Source organism: Mustela erminea, chromosome 18, assembly GCF_009829155.1.
Source record: "Mustela erminea isolate mMusErm1 chromosome 18, mMusErm1.Pri, whole genome shotgun sequence".
NCBI classification, from domain to species: domain Eukaryota; kingdom Metazoa; phylum Chordata; class Mammalia; order Carnivora; family Mustelidae; genus Mustela; species Mustela erminea.
This window is the reverse complement of record NC_045631.1, coordinates 2,746,180-2,760,302: the sequence shown is the minus strand read 5'-3', so window position 1 is coordinate 2,760,302 and position 14,123 is coordinate 2,746,180. Positions and strand designations below refer to the sequence as shown.

The 14,123-nt window shown below is 57.4% G+C and overlaps 1 protein-coding gene and 5 non-coding genes across 6 annotated transcripts; 2 read left to right on the top strand and 4 right to left on the bottom strand.

Moving 5' to 3' along the window:
• Window positions 1-6,762: 6,762 nt before the first annotated feature.
• On the bottom strand, window positions 6,763-6,833 carry TRNAG-GCC. The gene has a single exon. It is a non-coding gene; the product is annotated as a tRNA-Gly (tRNA).
• A 21-nt stretch (window positions 6,834-6,854) lies between these two features.
• On the top strand, window positions 6,855-11,684 carry HES7 (hes family bHLH transcription factor 7). Its single transcript, XM_032319987.1, has 5 exons — window positions 6,855-7,080; window positions 7,467-7,533; window positions 9,532-9,627; window positions 10,211-10,298; window positions 10,622-11,684. Exons 1-5 carry the CDS (start codon window positions 7,019-7,021, stop codon window positions 11,068-11,070), a joined length of 762 nt encoding a protein of 253 aa, XP_032175878.1. The 5' UTR covers window positions 6,855-7,018; the 3' UTR covers window positions 11,071-11,684.
• On the bottom strand, window positions 11,650-11,736 carry TRNAR-UCU. The gene is given in 2 exon segments: window positions 11,650-11,685; window positions 11,700-11,736. It is a non-coding gene; the product is annotated as a tRNA-Arg (tRNA).
• Window positions 11,737-12,223: 487 nt separating this feature from the next.
• Window positions 12,224-12,305, top strand: TRNAL-UAG. Its single transcript has one exon. It is a non-coding gene; the product is annotated as a tRNA-Leu (tRNA).
• A 431-nt stretch (window positions 12,306-12,736) lies between these two features.
• TRNAQ-CUG lies at window positions 12,737-12,808 on the bottom strand. Its single transcript has one exon. It is a non-coding gene; the product is annotated as a tRNA-Gln (tRNA).
• A 482-nt stretch (window positions 12,809-13,290) lies between these two features.
• Window positions 13,291-13,363, bottom strand: TRNAK-UUU. The gene has a single exon. It is a non-coding gene; the product is annotated as a tRNA-Lys (tRNA).
• Between the last annotated feature and the right edge of the window lie 760 nt (window positions 13,364-14,123).

The following is a 14,123-nucleotide window of genomic DNA, read 5'->3' as shown; positions in this document are numbered from 1 at the left end:
AGGACAACAAAAGCTCTCCTGACACCACACACACCCCTCTCAGCTCCCAATCCGTCTCTCTGATCCCCTTCTCCGCAAAACATGTTATCATTTACCTGCTGTCCGCCAATTCCATCTTCCCATTTTCCTTTGAACACTCTCCGATCAAGTGCCTCCCAACCCCATTGGTCCAAGATGCTCTTATTAAGGTTACCAAATGACCATGCATTGCTAAACCCATTGATCACTACTTACCCATGTTTACCCTCCCCTTAGAAGCGCTCTCTTCACTTTCCCTCTGAGACTCCCTAACTCTTCTGATTTTCCTTCTACATCATTAGCAGCTCATGCACAGACTCCTTTGCTGGCTGATCACCTTCTAGATCTATAAATGTCAGCATGTCCCCACCGTTCAGTTTTCCAACCCCTTCTCTATCTGTACTCATGCCCTTAGTGATCTCTGTAAATATCAACTAATAATTCATTAATGTATCCAAAATGTTAATTTCCAGCTCCACAACTCTTTCCTGAATTACAGATGTATATATGCTATTATCTACTTATCGTTTCTGCCTGGATATCTAATATCATTTTCGTTTGTGATATCTGATCACCAACACAATGGCCAAACCAGCTCCTGGCTTCCCCCGAAATGAGCTTCACCTGTAGACCTTCTATCTCAGAAAATTCCATTTCTTCAGTTGGTCAGACTAAAAACCTTAGTATCATACTTGATTCTTTCTCTTTCTCATACACACGCTCCACATCGAATCAGTCAGCAAATTCTTATTTAAAACATGTTAAAAACTCGGCTCTTTGTCACCATGTCACTACTACACCCTGGTCTTAGCCACCCCACATCTCTCACTGAGATTATTACAACAGCCCCCCTGATTATTTCCTTACTTCCTTTCTTTTCCTTGTTCCTTTGCAGTCTACTCTGAACACATGGGCATAGGGATACTTTCAAGACATAAATAAGATTTTGTCATTCCTCTCTTTAAAATCTTCCAATAGGATAATAATATGAAGTCATGATTTTAATGTGTGTAGATGTAGCAATAAATGTATGCTATAGTGACATATAAACATACATCCATAAACACAAACAAGCACACATATTAACCTATATATTTCCTGGTTCTTTCCACTGAGAAAGCCTAGAAGGAATGATACACAGTAGGGACCAGATCTTGGTTACTAAATACCATTCTTCTCCAGCTGCTTGGGTGGCTCAGTTGGTCAAGCCACTCACTGCCTTCTGCTTGGGTCATGATCCCAGGGTGCAGGGATCAAGTCCTGCATCAGGCTCCTTGGGGAACCTGCTTCTTCCTCTCCCTCTGCTCCTCCTGCTCTCTCTCTGTCAAATGAAAACAATCTTTAAATAAATGAATGAGTGAATAAATAAATAAATACCATTCTCCTCTAAAATAAACCAGGGCTCCTAATTCCAGGGCTGATTCCAGGGCTTCAGTTAGGGAATTACAAGATGGTCTTGCAACATTTTGTTACACAGGAAATTAATGTTCAAAGAATTTGGGGTCTCTATTAAAAAAAAAAAAAGACATAGCAGGGAGGTGTTACAGCTAAAGGAGCTCCTGCTGGCTAAATGTGGGACAAATTGAGCATTAAAATCAGTAGTGATTATGATGGATTATAATTCCTTGAATCAGGTAAAACTCCAAAGTTCGTAGCAGTATAAATAAGTGAAATGGGAAGGAAGAGGATGGCTTTTTTTTTTTTTTTACAGTAAACTGGCAGCTAATAAATATTGATTTAGAAATCATCAATGAATACAAAAGTAGAGAGTGAAACTCAATGGGGCTGTAAGAAGCAAAGAGTCTCAGGGTATGTTCTGACAAGTTATATAGTAATTACTCTTCGGAGCGGGGAATAACGTTACAGTGCACAGCCCTGGCCAACCTTATCTAACCAAGTGACCAAAGTCAGTATCTCAGTGTCAAGGCAAACTGACCCTGTGTCTTCTAATGAGACAACACGGAAAATGGAGAGGGACCTGGTGTCACTTCCGTGGTGATGTCCCTGCCAAGAAGACATACTCCGAATAACTTGATCCTAACAGTGAAGAAACATTGGACCCACCAAACAACGGTCTGAACTCTTCAAAACTGTGAAGATCAACAGCGAAGCTTCTTCCAGATCAAATGAGATGGAAGGGACCTGGCCCTGAAATGCGACCACATGATCCTGGACTGGGACCTGCGACAGGATAAAAGAGCTCTGCGGACATCCCTGAAATGCTTGAGGAAATCTGAATATGGACTGAGGGATGAAATAATGGTATTATATTAATTTTCGTATCGCGATAGTGATAATATTGATAACTGTACAGGTGTGTTGAAAGTGTTAGAAATGGAACAACAACAAAAAAAGCAAGCTGGGGCGTCTGGGTGGCTCAGTGGGTTAAAGCCTCTGCTTTCAGCTCAGGTCATGATCCCAGGGTCCTGGAATCGAGCCCTGAGACGGGCTCTCTGCTCAGCAGGGCGCCTGCTTCCTCCTCTCTCTGCCTGCCTCTCTGCCTACTTGTGATCTCTGTCTGTCAAATAAATAAATAAAATATTAAAAAAAAAAAGCTAGTTGTGGGGGTGGGGGGAAGGGCCTTCCAATGCACCCTCATCTCCCTCAGAAATAGGTGATTCCTGATAAAGTCCTGGGAACCACCTGTAGGGTACCAGGGGATCAGGCCCTGCCCCCGACCCCTCTCTCTCTGATCTCGCCCCCTCTCTCTCTGATCTCAGCTCCGTTGCTACCTCCACTCTGGCCTGGCCAACCTCGTCCCAGGCCTGCCATCTGCTCCTTAGACAAACCAGGCATGGTGTCCCTCAAGACTTTCCTGCCAGCGCATCTCTGCTGGAGAGCTCTTCCCCCAGGCACTCTGGCCGCTCTCCCCTCCTAAATTTCATTTTCTCAGTCCTTCTCTGCTCATACACTCTGCAGTTACAGTTCCCACTCTCCCCTCCTTTGCTGGCTTTTCTCCAAAGCACTTAACCGCCACCTCACAAATCCATTTTGCATTATGTTCCTGTGACTGTTCCCCCTACAAGAACGTCTGGCCTGTCAGGGCAGGTTTTATCCTGTTTTGTTTTGGGCTCTTGGGTGATTTCCATCCTGATTCTTCCCTCGCCCCCCACCCCCCAACCCCAGGGCCTGGTCCTCCTACTTCCCAACCCCCAAACCCCCAGGACCCAACCCTCCAGGAACTCCCCCTACCCAGGACAGGGCGGGTGGGGGGGGTCCCAGGAAGCCAGCCTCCCCTTTGAAGAACAAAGAGGAAGGAGCCAACCTTGGAACCCAGGCCTGGGGAGATGTCTCAGCGGGGGAGGGGAAGCTCCGGACACTCCACCAGCTGTGCTGTCTCAGTTCCTGGCCCCGCCTCCCGCCTCCCTGGGGGCCCAGCGCGTGTGGGACACGAGCTCCCCTCCCCCAAGCCCAGATGCTGTCACTGTCGAGATGGCGGTGGCCAGGAAGAGGCGGGAGGCCCAGACACCCATACACACACCATGGGCAGCGGAGCCACAGCCAGGCCCACAGGGACAGAGGCCTGCTAGCCACACAGAGTTCCCCACCCCAAACCCTCAGAAACCCTGGGCATCCGCCTGGAGGGTGGCCTCTCCCCCTCATATCTGCAGGGGGAGCCACAGCTGGAGAAAATCGTGCAGCCGGGACCATGGGGCTCAGGTTTTGAGGGTCTGATATGTCTATAATTTGGGAGGGGGGCTTTTAAAGAAAATAATACAAAAATAATGGTAAGTGGTACTTTTGTACCGAGATCACTTTTGTGATCTACGAGGCTTCGAGGCTTTTTCTACTCTGCCAAATGAACATTTCCCACCTTCTTCTTCCTCAAAGGACCTTATAAGCACTCTCCCCTCCAGCAGTGAGCTGGACTCTTTCTTCTTTGAGGAAATGAGAACAACCAAGAGAACCTGTCTCACCCTTCCTGCACCCCAACTGACCCACACCCTCTGACTCCCCCCATCTCCCTGTGGGTGAGGTGCCTTCCCTGCTATCTGAGGCTGATTTCTCTCCCAGGCACAGGAGTCTACCGTCCTGCCTGTGCCCTCCTCCCTGCCCTCCTTCCCTGGGCTACTCCCTTCATCCTCCAGGATGGCCCGTGTCCCTTGGTGCCACACACTATTCTGATCACCATTCGTGGCAGAACTTGCTGGAGATGTCTATGGTTGCTGTCTCCCTGCCTTCACCCCCATTCTTCAGTCAGTCCCCACTAGCGGGACTACACTCAAGCTCCCCTCCCCCCATGTCATCTGTGATGTCCAAGATGTTAAGCTGATGGTTCCTTTGCTCTCACTCTCGTCCTTATCTGACCTCCCAGGAGCTTAGCAAGAACAGGTGGCTCCCTCCTTTATACACTTGCTGTTCCTGGCTTCCCAATTTTCTGTCCCAGGGACGCCGGCCTGGGACAAGCTCCCACTCCTTTGGCTTTTCTGCTGCCTTCCCCATCTGTCTAGATTCCTTTGCCAGTTCCTCCTCCTCCACCACCACCACCACCTCCTCCTCCTCCTCCTCCTCCTCCTCTTCCTCTTCCTACCCCCCAACCCCCACTAGCCTCTAAGTGATGGGGGGAGGGGAGGTGTCCAAAGCTCCTTGCTCAGTCCCTCTCTTTTCTCTCCACATTCTCTCCCTGGGTGCTCTAGTCTCTTAGCATTAAACCCATCTATCTCCCAGTGACCCACCCACATTATCCTCTACCTCTCACTCCCAACTTCATATATCCTTGGCCTACCTGTAGTTTCCACTTGGATGTCTAAGGGGATCTCAACTAAGCTAACTAGAGAGTAATGTTTGGTCTCTCTCTCCAAACTTTTCCCAAAGCTCCACTCGCCCTGCATTTGCCCATTTGCTGTCGCAGTAAAAGGCACCATCATCCAGCCTGTTACTTAAGCCAAAAACCAAGAAGTAACCCATTCACTTCCGTCTCCACTGCCTCCACCTCCTACAGGCCAACATCAATGTCTTGCCTAGAAGGCTGTTCCAGCAACCCAAATGATCTCCCACACAGCAGCCAAATGGGTCATTTTAAAAGAGAAGTCCGTGAATATGACTTTGCCCATTAAAACCCTCCACTTGCTTTCCCTTGCACTTAAGAATAGAATCCAAAGTCTCTGTTGAGTTTCTAAAGCTCTGTGTGATGGGGCCCCGTCTCTCCCTCTTATCTCTGCTTCACTCCAAATCCTTCCTGCCAGGGACATTGGCGCTCCTTCTGTAGTTTCCACAAGCAAAGTCCATGCCTGTCCCAGAGCCTTTGCACTTGCTGTGTCTGTCACCTGCTTCTTTCTGCGGGATCTGCTGGGCTGCAATATCTCCTCTTCCTAGAGGAAATATCTTCCTCTTCCTAGAGGCTGTCTCTGACCACCCAGAGTAAAAAAAGCAGCACTTCGCTCTCAAGCCATTTCCATGGCCGGAGCGGTGTCCAGACCCCACACCCCCAGACTAGTAACTACATTATTTTCTGCGCTCTTGGTTATTTTCTGTACTCCCCTCCCCAGGTTCAGGGGAGCCCAGACCCAGTGCACCCTCAGTGCCTACCCATACTTGGCACCCAGGAGGCACTCCATAAATATACTGAGTAACTGGGCGGCCGCGCTCGCAGACAGATGCCCAGATTGTTGTACAGTTTCCTGCTGGGAGCCACGGTCGCGGCTGCGAGTAGCCAAGAGAGCACCGCGCATCACTGACACAATCCAGAGACAGGAACCCCCAGGAGAAACAGACAGGCTGAAACGGACAGAGGGCAGAAAGCCGAGACCGAGCAGGCCCAGGGCGAGCTCGGGAGAGAGACCCCGAGGCCCGGGCCCGCAGGAGTCCCGGCAGCTGCGGAGCCCAGAGGAGAGAGCAGCGGCGAGCCGAGGGCGGGGGAGGCCGGGGTCGCCCCCGCCCCATCTCCTCCTCTGTCCTCCTCCCGCCCCGCTCCCAAGTGGCCGCAGCAGCTGGCGGGGGCGCCCGGCCGCCCGCCGGCCCGACGCGTGCGGGATCAAAGCGGCGGGGAAGGGGCGGGCGGGGAGGCGGCGGGGAGCCCGGAGGTGCAAGCGAGCTTCCCAGGGGCCGGCAGGAGCGTGGGAGCGCAGAGTGCCGGGAGGGGACAGAGACCCGGAGAGACGACGAGAGATCAGAGACCGGGCGCGCCGGAAACGAGCCGCGCGGGCGGGAGCTGCGGAGCTAGAGACGCGCGGACTCGGGTGCAGACTCCGCGAACCGCGCGGACGTGCGGGGACACCTGGCGAGAGACGCGGCCGCGGAGCGCGTCGCGGGGAGGGGTGCGGCCCAGGAAGCGGGCGGCACCGAAAGGCCGGGCCCCACGGACGTGGAAGAAGCAAGCGCGCTTCGGGGAGAACAGAAGGCAGGAGAGAGCGAGCGCGGAAGAGAAGGGCCAGGAGAGCCGGGACTTGGGGAGCGCAAGGCGGGAAGGCCCCGCCCCTCCCCGGAGGGTGGGAGGACCCCCGGGGCCGGGATCCGAGCGGCGGGTCCTTTCTCAGGGTCACGCCTGCGGAGGTGCGGGGCGGGGGGGCGGAGGGAGGGGTGTGGAAGGCAGCAGGACCCCCGGGCTGGGAGGATGGAGCTCGGAGGGAGGACCTTGGGAATCCTGATGGGGACCCAGAGCCTCCAACTCTGCCATAGGGTAAAAAACTCGAGTATTAATATTTGCTAGAAATGTTAGACAGAGATGCTTCTCATACATTTTATCAGACTTCTCCCTTATCTGGGAACAAGAGGGAGGAGAAAAAAAAAAGAAATACGAGGCTGTGCATTGGCCGGGAATCGAACCCGGGCCTCCCGCGTGGCAGGCGAGAATTCTACCACTGAACCACCAATGCAACCAGCTACTAGCTTTTTGGGGACTCTACCTGAGCTTGGAAGAGGTGGAGGCGGCGGTGCCCAGGCCGAAGGTGCAGGCTGGGGGCGCGGCGGAGGAGTGGCCCCGAGTAGCTGACGGGGGTGGAGCGCCAGGCTAGCCTTCCTCCCGCCCGGATCCGGCCGCCCGGCCATAAAGTCGCCCCATATGGCCAGGGGCGGCCCCACACCCGGGTGCGAACAGCCCGGGGCCCCGAGCCTCGCGTGCAGGTGAGAAAAACTCAGCCCGAGCGCAGGTTCCCAAGGAGGGGGGCGAGGGGGGCTGCTGGGGACCACACATCTGCGCTCCCATTTGGCCCAGGTAGGGGGAGGTGGGATAGACCGGAGGCCCCGATCCCAGATGGGAGCGCCCTCCCCAAGGTTTGTGTCTGTCCGGGTTCGGGCTTTGGCGAGGCAGGCTCCGAGAAAAACAAAACAAAACAAAACAAAACAAAACAAAACCCCAAGGTGTGGAGAGGCCCTGGGAGGACGGGAGGGCCTCGTCCGCCTCTGACTCCGCAGCTTATCTTCCGACTGGGTCTGCAACCTTGTCTTTGCGCGTCCTTGTCCAGAGCAGTCCGGCTGACCCGCGAAAATCTCTTATTTTATCTTCTCAGACGCTCTATCTGGAAGCCTCCGAGTGCTCACGCACCATTCTGCAGAGGGTCGAGTTCTTGGTTTGAGGTGGGTGTTGATGATCGCTTTTTTAAATCTTTCTTGTCTCTTTAAGAAAACTGCCTGTTCCCTGCTCCCCCATCCGCAGGAGGGGTCCCCAGGAGCAAGCCCCATGAGTAGGACTTATGTCAGGTGGCCTGGAAACCACACGCTGGAACCTCCTGTAATTAGTTTTGAATCAAATACTTCTAAGTGGGAAGGTCTCTCCACCCTTGCTCCCTCTTTCTTGCGGGTCCCGCTCTTTCCCAGTCCAGCCATCAGGCTCTGTGACCCTCTCCCCGGTGTCTACTTCACTCTGCTCTATTGTGGCACTTGATAACACACCGGCTTTTGCACTCGGTCCTGGTCCTGTAAGGAATAAGATGGGCCTCTGGTGCTTACGTCAGCTCCGCCAACCCAAGCCTAGACTAGAGTGCGCAGAGTTGGGGGAATCGAATAAGGTTCACTAAGATCGCACAGGGAGGCTCGTTCGCCTCCGGGCAGGGCCCCAATTGACTCAGATTAGCCCAGCACGCTCAGGTCGCTGCTCCCTTACCCAATTAGGAGGTGGATTTTGGGGGAAGGTGTATAAGGTCCAGTCTGCGGGCTGAGGGATGCTGAGTTTTATTTCAGAGTCGTGGGGGAACAGAGAACTCCCAAGAAAGTTGCGATGGCGGGGGGGGGGGGGGGGGGGGGGGCTCTGAACTTCATTCCTGAGGCCGGTCCCAAATCACTTCACCTCCCTCTCCCCCTAATAACCTCCTCCTTTCAGCTGGGTTCCGCCTCATTATACAGCTTTAAGGGTCCTTAAACCAGCCGGTGCTGCATTGGCCCCTCATTTCCCACACTCCCAGGCCAGTTCCACTCCTTCCCCTCCCCCCTCGCGCTCCTCCCCTTTCCGGGAGCCTCGTGCCGGGGGCTGCTCCGGGAGGGATCTGGGTGCCGAAGGGGGCGGGTCTGGGTCCTACACCACCCCCCCCAGGAGCCCGCGGGATATAAGGAGCCCGGAGGGCAGGGGCTCGGTCCACACAAGGGTCCGGAGGAGCGATGGTCACTCGGGATCGAGCGGAGAATAGGGACGGCCCCAAGGTGAGAGGCGGGAGGGAAGGGAGCAGAGGTCCCTGGTCCGGTCCGGGGACCCCGTCCTTGAGACCCTGGGTGAGGAAAGAGGCTGGAGTCGCAGGGTTGGAAGGGGGGGAGGTGCATGGGGAACCCAGGGCGCCAGGAGCTGGGAATGAAACTGCATAGTATGAAGAAGGGGACGGGGTCAGAGCAGGGGCTGTGTGGGCAGCAGAAGTAGAGGTCTTGGGTTTGGGTAATGGGACGCGGCACCTTGCGGCTTGCAGGGCGTGGGAAGCCGGGAATTTGCGTGAAATAAGCGAGGGGAGCACAGAGCTAAGGGAGGCGGGTGGAAACAAAAAGCGGAGAGGCGAGGCACTTGCTCCGCGCGTGTCGTGATCCAGAGCGGGCCCAGTGCAGCCTTAGAGAGAAGGCCCGGAAGGCACTGGTTCCAGAGGCCTGAGACTGGGTGGAAACTTTTAGAAGCAGTGGAGAGAGCTGACTGCATAGATGGGTTAGAGGGAGAAGAGGAGGCGCGGTCGCCCTGGGTATCTCCCTTTCTACACTCAGGGCCGGAACTCAGAGCCCGGCACCTTGCGGGCCACGTGTCTGGGCGCAAAGAGGGCCCGCAAAGTTCTCCACTGAGACAGAGAGACTGCACGAGACGGAGACGTAGAGATAAAAGAGGAGGAGAAGGAGAGACACAGAGGGGAGGAGGGAGGCCAAGACTGAGAGAGGAGAATGCAGAAGACCCGGGAGAGAGAGGAGGCGAGCTACAGACATTGACCCTGCGGGCGCTGGGAGGGAGGGGGAGCGGAGAGGGATTCAAAGCTCCCGGCCGGAGGCTTTCGCTGGGGTGTCCGGGAAGGAGTGGGCTTGGGACTCTCCCAGCGGCGGGATCCGCACGCCCGCGCGGCCGCGCTGAGTCTCGGTCCGGTCGGCCCGCTCTCCCTTTCCTGGTGGTCGCAGATGCTGAAGCCGCTGGTGGAGAAGCGGCGCCGGGACCGCATCAACCGCAGCCTGGAAGAGCTCAGGCTGCTGCTGCTGGAGCGGACCCGGGACCAGGTCAGTCCTTCTGCCCTCCCCGAACCGTCCCCAGCGTCCCGCCCTCGCGTCCCAGGGCTTCCTTCTGGGGTGGGGACACATGCTGCACTGGCGACCCAGGCCCCAAGGCATCCTGACCCGAGCCCCGCCCTTGGAATCCCATCCCAGAGCCCCCTCTTGCTCTCAGAACGCGATCTTCATGGCCACCCCTCGGGTCTGTAAGTTTCACACCCGGCCCTGTAAATTTCACTCCCAGGGTCGGTCAATTTTCAACCTCTGGGTCTGTAAACGCTCCCTCCCCCGCACCCCCTCAGAACAGCAGGCAGGGTAATTAATTTCAGTCCCCGGGTTTGCTGTTTCAAACCCCCTCCTCGCACTGGGGGTTAGTTTCCTGCCCTCGGGTCGGACGGTGTAGTCTCACGGTTTCCCGGGTCCATTCTTGGTCATCGCCACTCCGCATTCGGTCGCGCGCTCCGTGGGCAGCGCGCACACGCGATCGGGGGCACCCCCAGCTCCTGCATCCCCCCCTCCCTTCTTCCCCCTGCCACTTCCCCCTCTCTCCCCACCCCTCTCTGTCTTTGCGCCCTCCCCCTCCCGTCTGTAGAACCTCCGCAACCCGAAGCTGGAGAAAGCAGAGATACTGGAGTTCGCCGTGGGCTACTTGAGGGAGCGAAGCCGGGTGGAGCCCCCGGGTACAGCGCGGGGGTGGGGCAGCGGAGGGCGGGAGGGGGGATTCACCGAGGCCCGGGCCGGGGTAGCTGGGGCGGACCCTGCGATGGACGGTGGGCTTGGGAGTGGTAGGCTCTGCTCCGAGGCGAGGTTAATAATACCCGCGCGTGTCTGTCTCTGTGTCTCCCTCATCTTCTCCCTCTGTCCGTCCACCTGGCTTCCTGTCTCTGTCTGTGCGGCTGTCGCGCCTCGGTATCTCTGCGCCCCGCCCCTTCCCTCACCCCTGCTGGGCCCCTGCCCTGCCCGCCCGCTCTCCCGCCGGCCGCACCCGCCGCCGCGGCTCCAGGGGTTCCCCGGTCCCCAGCCCAGGACGCCGAGGCGCTCGCCAGCTGCTACTTGTCCGGCTTCCGCGAGTGCCTGCTTCGCCTGGCGGCCTTCGCGCACGACGCCAGCCCGGCCGCCCGCGCCCAGCTCTTCTCCGCGCTGCACGGCTACCTGCGCCCCAAGCCGCCCCGGCCGGAACCGGTAGATCCGAGGCCCCAAGCGCCGCGCCCACCGCTGGACCCCGCCGCCCCGGCGCCCGGCCCCGCGCTGCACCAGCGCCCCGCAGTGCACCAGGGCCCCCGTAGCCCGCGCTGCGCCTGGTCCCCGTCCCCCTGCTCGCCCCGCGCCGGGGATTGCGGCGCGCCGGCGCCCCTCACCGGACTGCTGCCGCCGCCGCCGCCTCACAGACAAGACGGGGCGCCCAAGGCCCCGCCGCCCCCGCCGCCCGCTTTCTGGAGACCTTGGCCCTGAGCTTTGGGGGGTGGGGTGGGGGCGGGGGCTGGGGGTGAGGTAGAGACTCCAGCCCGAGGGCAGCAGAGGGACCCGGGCGTCGGGGCGAGCAGGTGTTGGGGAGGGCGGCGGGGCGCGCGGGCGCAGCGCGCGGGTGAGATGTGGTCTATATTAGAGTATCTATATAAATATATATTTCCCCGGTTCCTGTCCCTTTTCCCTGCCCCCCCCCCCTTGCGTCTAGGATTGTACCCTCTCTGCCCCCGGCCCAGCCCCAGTCCCTTCCCGAGTCCCTAGTGCATGGAATAAAGTGGTTATTAAATCCCCGTGTGTCCCCGAGCCAGGGGCCTGCCTTTATGTCGGCGTCCACGCCCACTTTCCTTCTGTCTCCCTTTCCTTCTGTCTCCCGCCCTTCCCAGTCCTGCTCTCCACGGCCCAAGCCCCGGGGCAGACAGGTAAGTAAAGAAGAGAGCAGAGCGGAGACTGAGGTTGGAGCTGAAACAGGTGGAAAACACTGAAATAGGGAAGGGGAGCAGGGATGGGAACCTTTAAGGAAAAACCAGATAAAGAGGGAAGGAAAAAAAAAAATTGAAATAAAATCGACTCTGGTGGGATTCGAACCCACAACCTTTGAATCGCTCTTTCGTCACTAGAAGTCCAATGCGCTATCCATTGCGCCACAGAGCCACCTGGCGGGCGGCGTCGTCTGACGGCTTACGGGTACTAGCACGGGCAGGGGGCGGGGAGGGAGAGGGGTGTGAGGGAATTGGGCGGGGCATGCCAGCAGCTCGTGGTTGGGACCTCTCAGGCCTGCGGGGGAGAGGTAGCCGGCCAGAAGCGCGAGAGCCAAGTGGCAGTGCGGGCGCGCACGGGTGGAAGACACAGGGAGCGAGAGCAACAGAACAGGAACGAGCGAATACATGGCTCCAGCTGCCCGCTTGGGGGGGTGCTTCCCGCCCAGGCGCACGCTGCCCCCAGATGCGGCCCCACCCACGAAAATAAACTTGTTTCGCTGCAAATATCCGTGTGTCTCAATTTCCTCCTCTCTGTTTCGCCGTTCGCTGCTCCTGGGTCTGCGGTTTCCGAAGGTCCAGGGATTTAGCACGACCGCCATAGGCCTGTCTCGCCTCTCTAGTCTCTTAGGAGGACCGCGGGGAGGGCCGGTTTCCACGCGGGTAGCGTGGCCGAGCGGTCTAAGGCGCTGGATTTAGGCTCCAGTCTCTCCGGAGGCGTGGGTTCGAATCCCACCGCTGCCAAGGTGGAGTTTTTCTGGTGGCCTCCGCACCCTAGAACTCAAAACAGTCCGCACCTTCCCCGCGGGATGTATGCTCCTTGTTTTTACGAGGACTGCGTGCAGGTTAGCACCATCGCCTCCCTGGTCTTCGGGACAGCGTGGGTGGTGCTAGGCAGGACCCAGTGGGAACTGTCCGGGAGACCTTCGGCTCTTCGTAAGGTGTCCTGAAATTGCGTTTTTATCTCTCAAAACTAGCGCAAGTTGCTTATCTTTAAGTGCTGACCGTGTGCTCTGCTGGTGTGCAGGAGGCTCCGATTACTCAGTCTGGGAAGCCCACAGGACAGCGCCTTCTTTTCCTTTCCTTCTCAGATCCTCTCCGGGGACAAGGGACGCTCATACACGAAGCTGATAAGTAACAGAGCCCGGATGGTACGGAATAGAGGCAAAAATTTAAGGTTCCACCGAGATTTGAACTCGGATCGCTGGATTCAGAGTCCAGAGTGCTAACCATTACACCATGGAACCCGCTGGTAGGGAAGCGTCTCTGCAAGTTTATATATTACTGAAGTTCTTGCTCCGCGCATCCCCGTCCCCCTCCTGCCCCCCATTCTACCATTCCCAGAAGACAAAAGAAGACCAAAAAACCTGCCCCAACCGATGGGCACCTCCCTGGAGAACCTGAAATACGAACTGAGATGCGCGGTGAAACACACACTATACTTAGAAGACACAATACTTACTGAAAAGAAGATTGTTAGCACTTCATTAACAATTAAAAAATACTGATTACAGGTTAACATGGTAAGATTTCATGGGGTTAAATAAAATGTTATTAAAATTAATCTCACCTGGTTCATTCTCGAAGGTGCCTACTTGAACGTTTAAATTCGCAGAAACATGTAACAGCACTTTGGTCATCCTTTTTTTCCCCCCTCCCCTTGGTTTTGTTTAAAGTAATACAGATAAGACGCCGCCTCTTTAAAAGAAAAGGGAGAAAAAAAGGCAGACGCCCGAACAGGGACTTGAACCCTGGACCCTCAGATTAAAAGTCTGATGCTCTACCGACTGAGCTATCCGGGCTCTTGCCTGAGAGTTCCGCTCCTGCTTATAAGAGCTGTTCGCCCGCGGAAGTTCCGGCTCCCTGAAACGGAGTCCGACGGCACGCAGAGCACAGCGCCCCCCGCGCGCACCAGGAACTAGCAGGTGTAGCGCAGCGGCTGCTGCCGGCGCTCAGCACGCCTCTCTGGAGCACCGTCCCGGCCGGGGTTGGGCGGCTGAGGCCGGAGCGCCGCGGAGGCTGGGCCGCTGCTGTACCTGGGGCGCTGCGATGCCGAGATTGGCCGCGCGGGGCCGCTGCCGGCTGCGGGCCTCCCCGGCGGAGCGGTTTGTCCGCGGCTCGGGTGACCCAGATCCTGGGCATCGCGCGCCGCCCCGGCCTCACCCCCCACCCCCCGGCACTCGGTCCCCGCCCTGCAGGCGGCGGGCGGGCCTCGAGCGGAACCGAGGCCGCGCGGGGCCTTCAGAGGCCGTGAGCCCACTTTGGTCCCCTGGCCGGCCCCATCCCGACGGAGGGACCGAGATCGGACGTGCGGCGGAGCGGGGACCAGGGGACCGGGCGTGGGGACGGCGGTGCGTAGTGGGGAGCGACAGGGGAGCTGTGCCTGACTCCTCTGCAGGGGCGATTCGCCTCGGTGTGGCCGCGGTCACCCGGGACTTAGCCGACTATGGCTCCCTCGCGAGGACTGATTCACACGAATGATTCACAAGTAGGGAATGCGGGTGCCCCGGGCCCAAGCCCGGCTGAGAGGCGGAAGGGGTCTCGGGGCACGTTGGGGAGTGG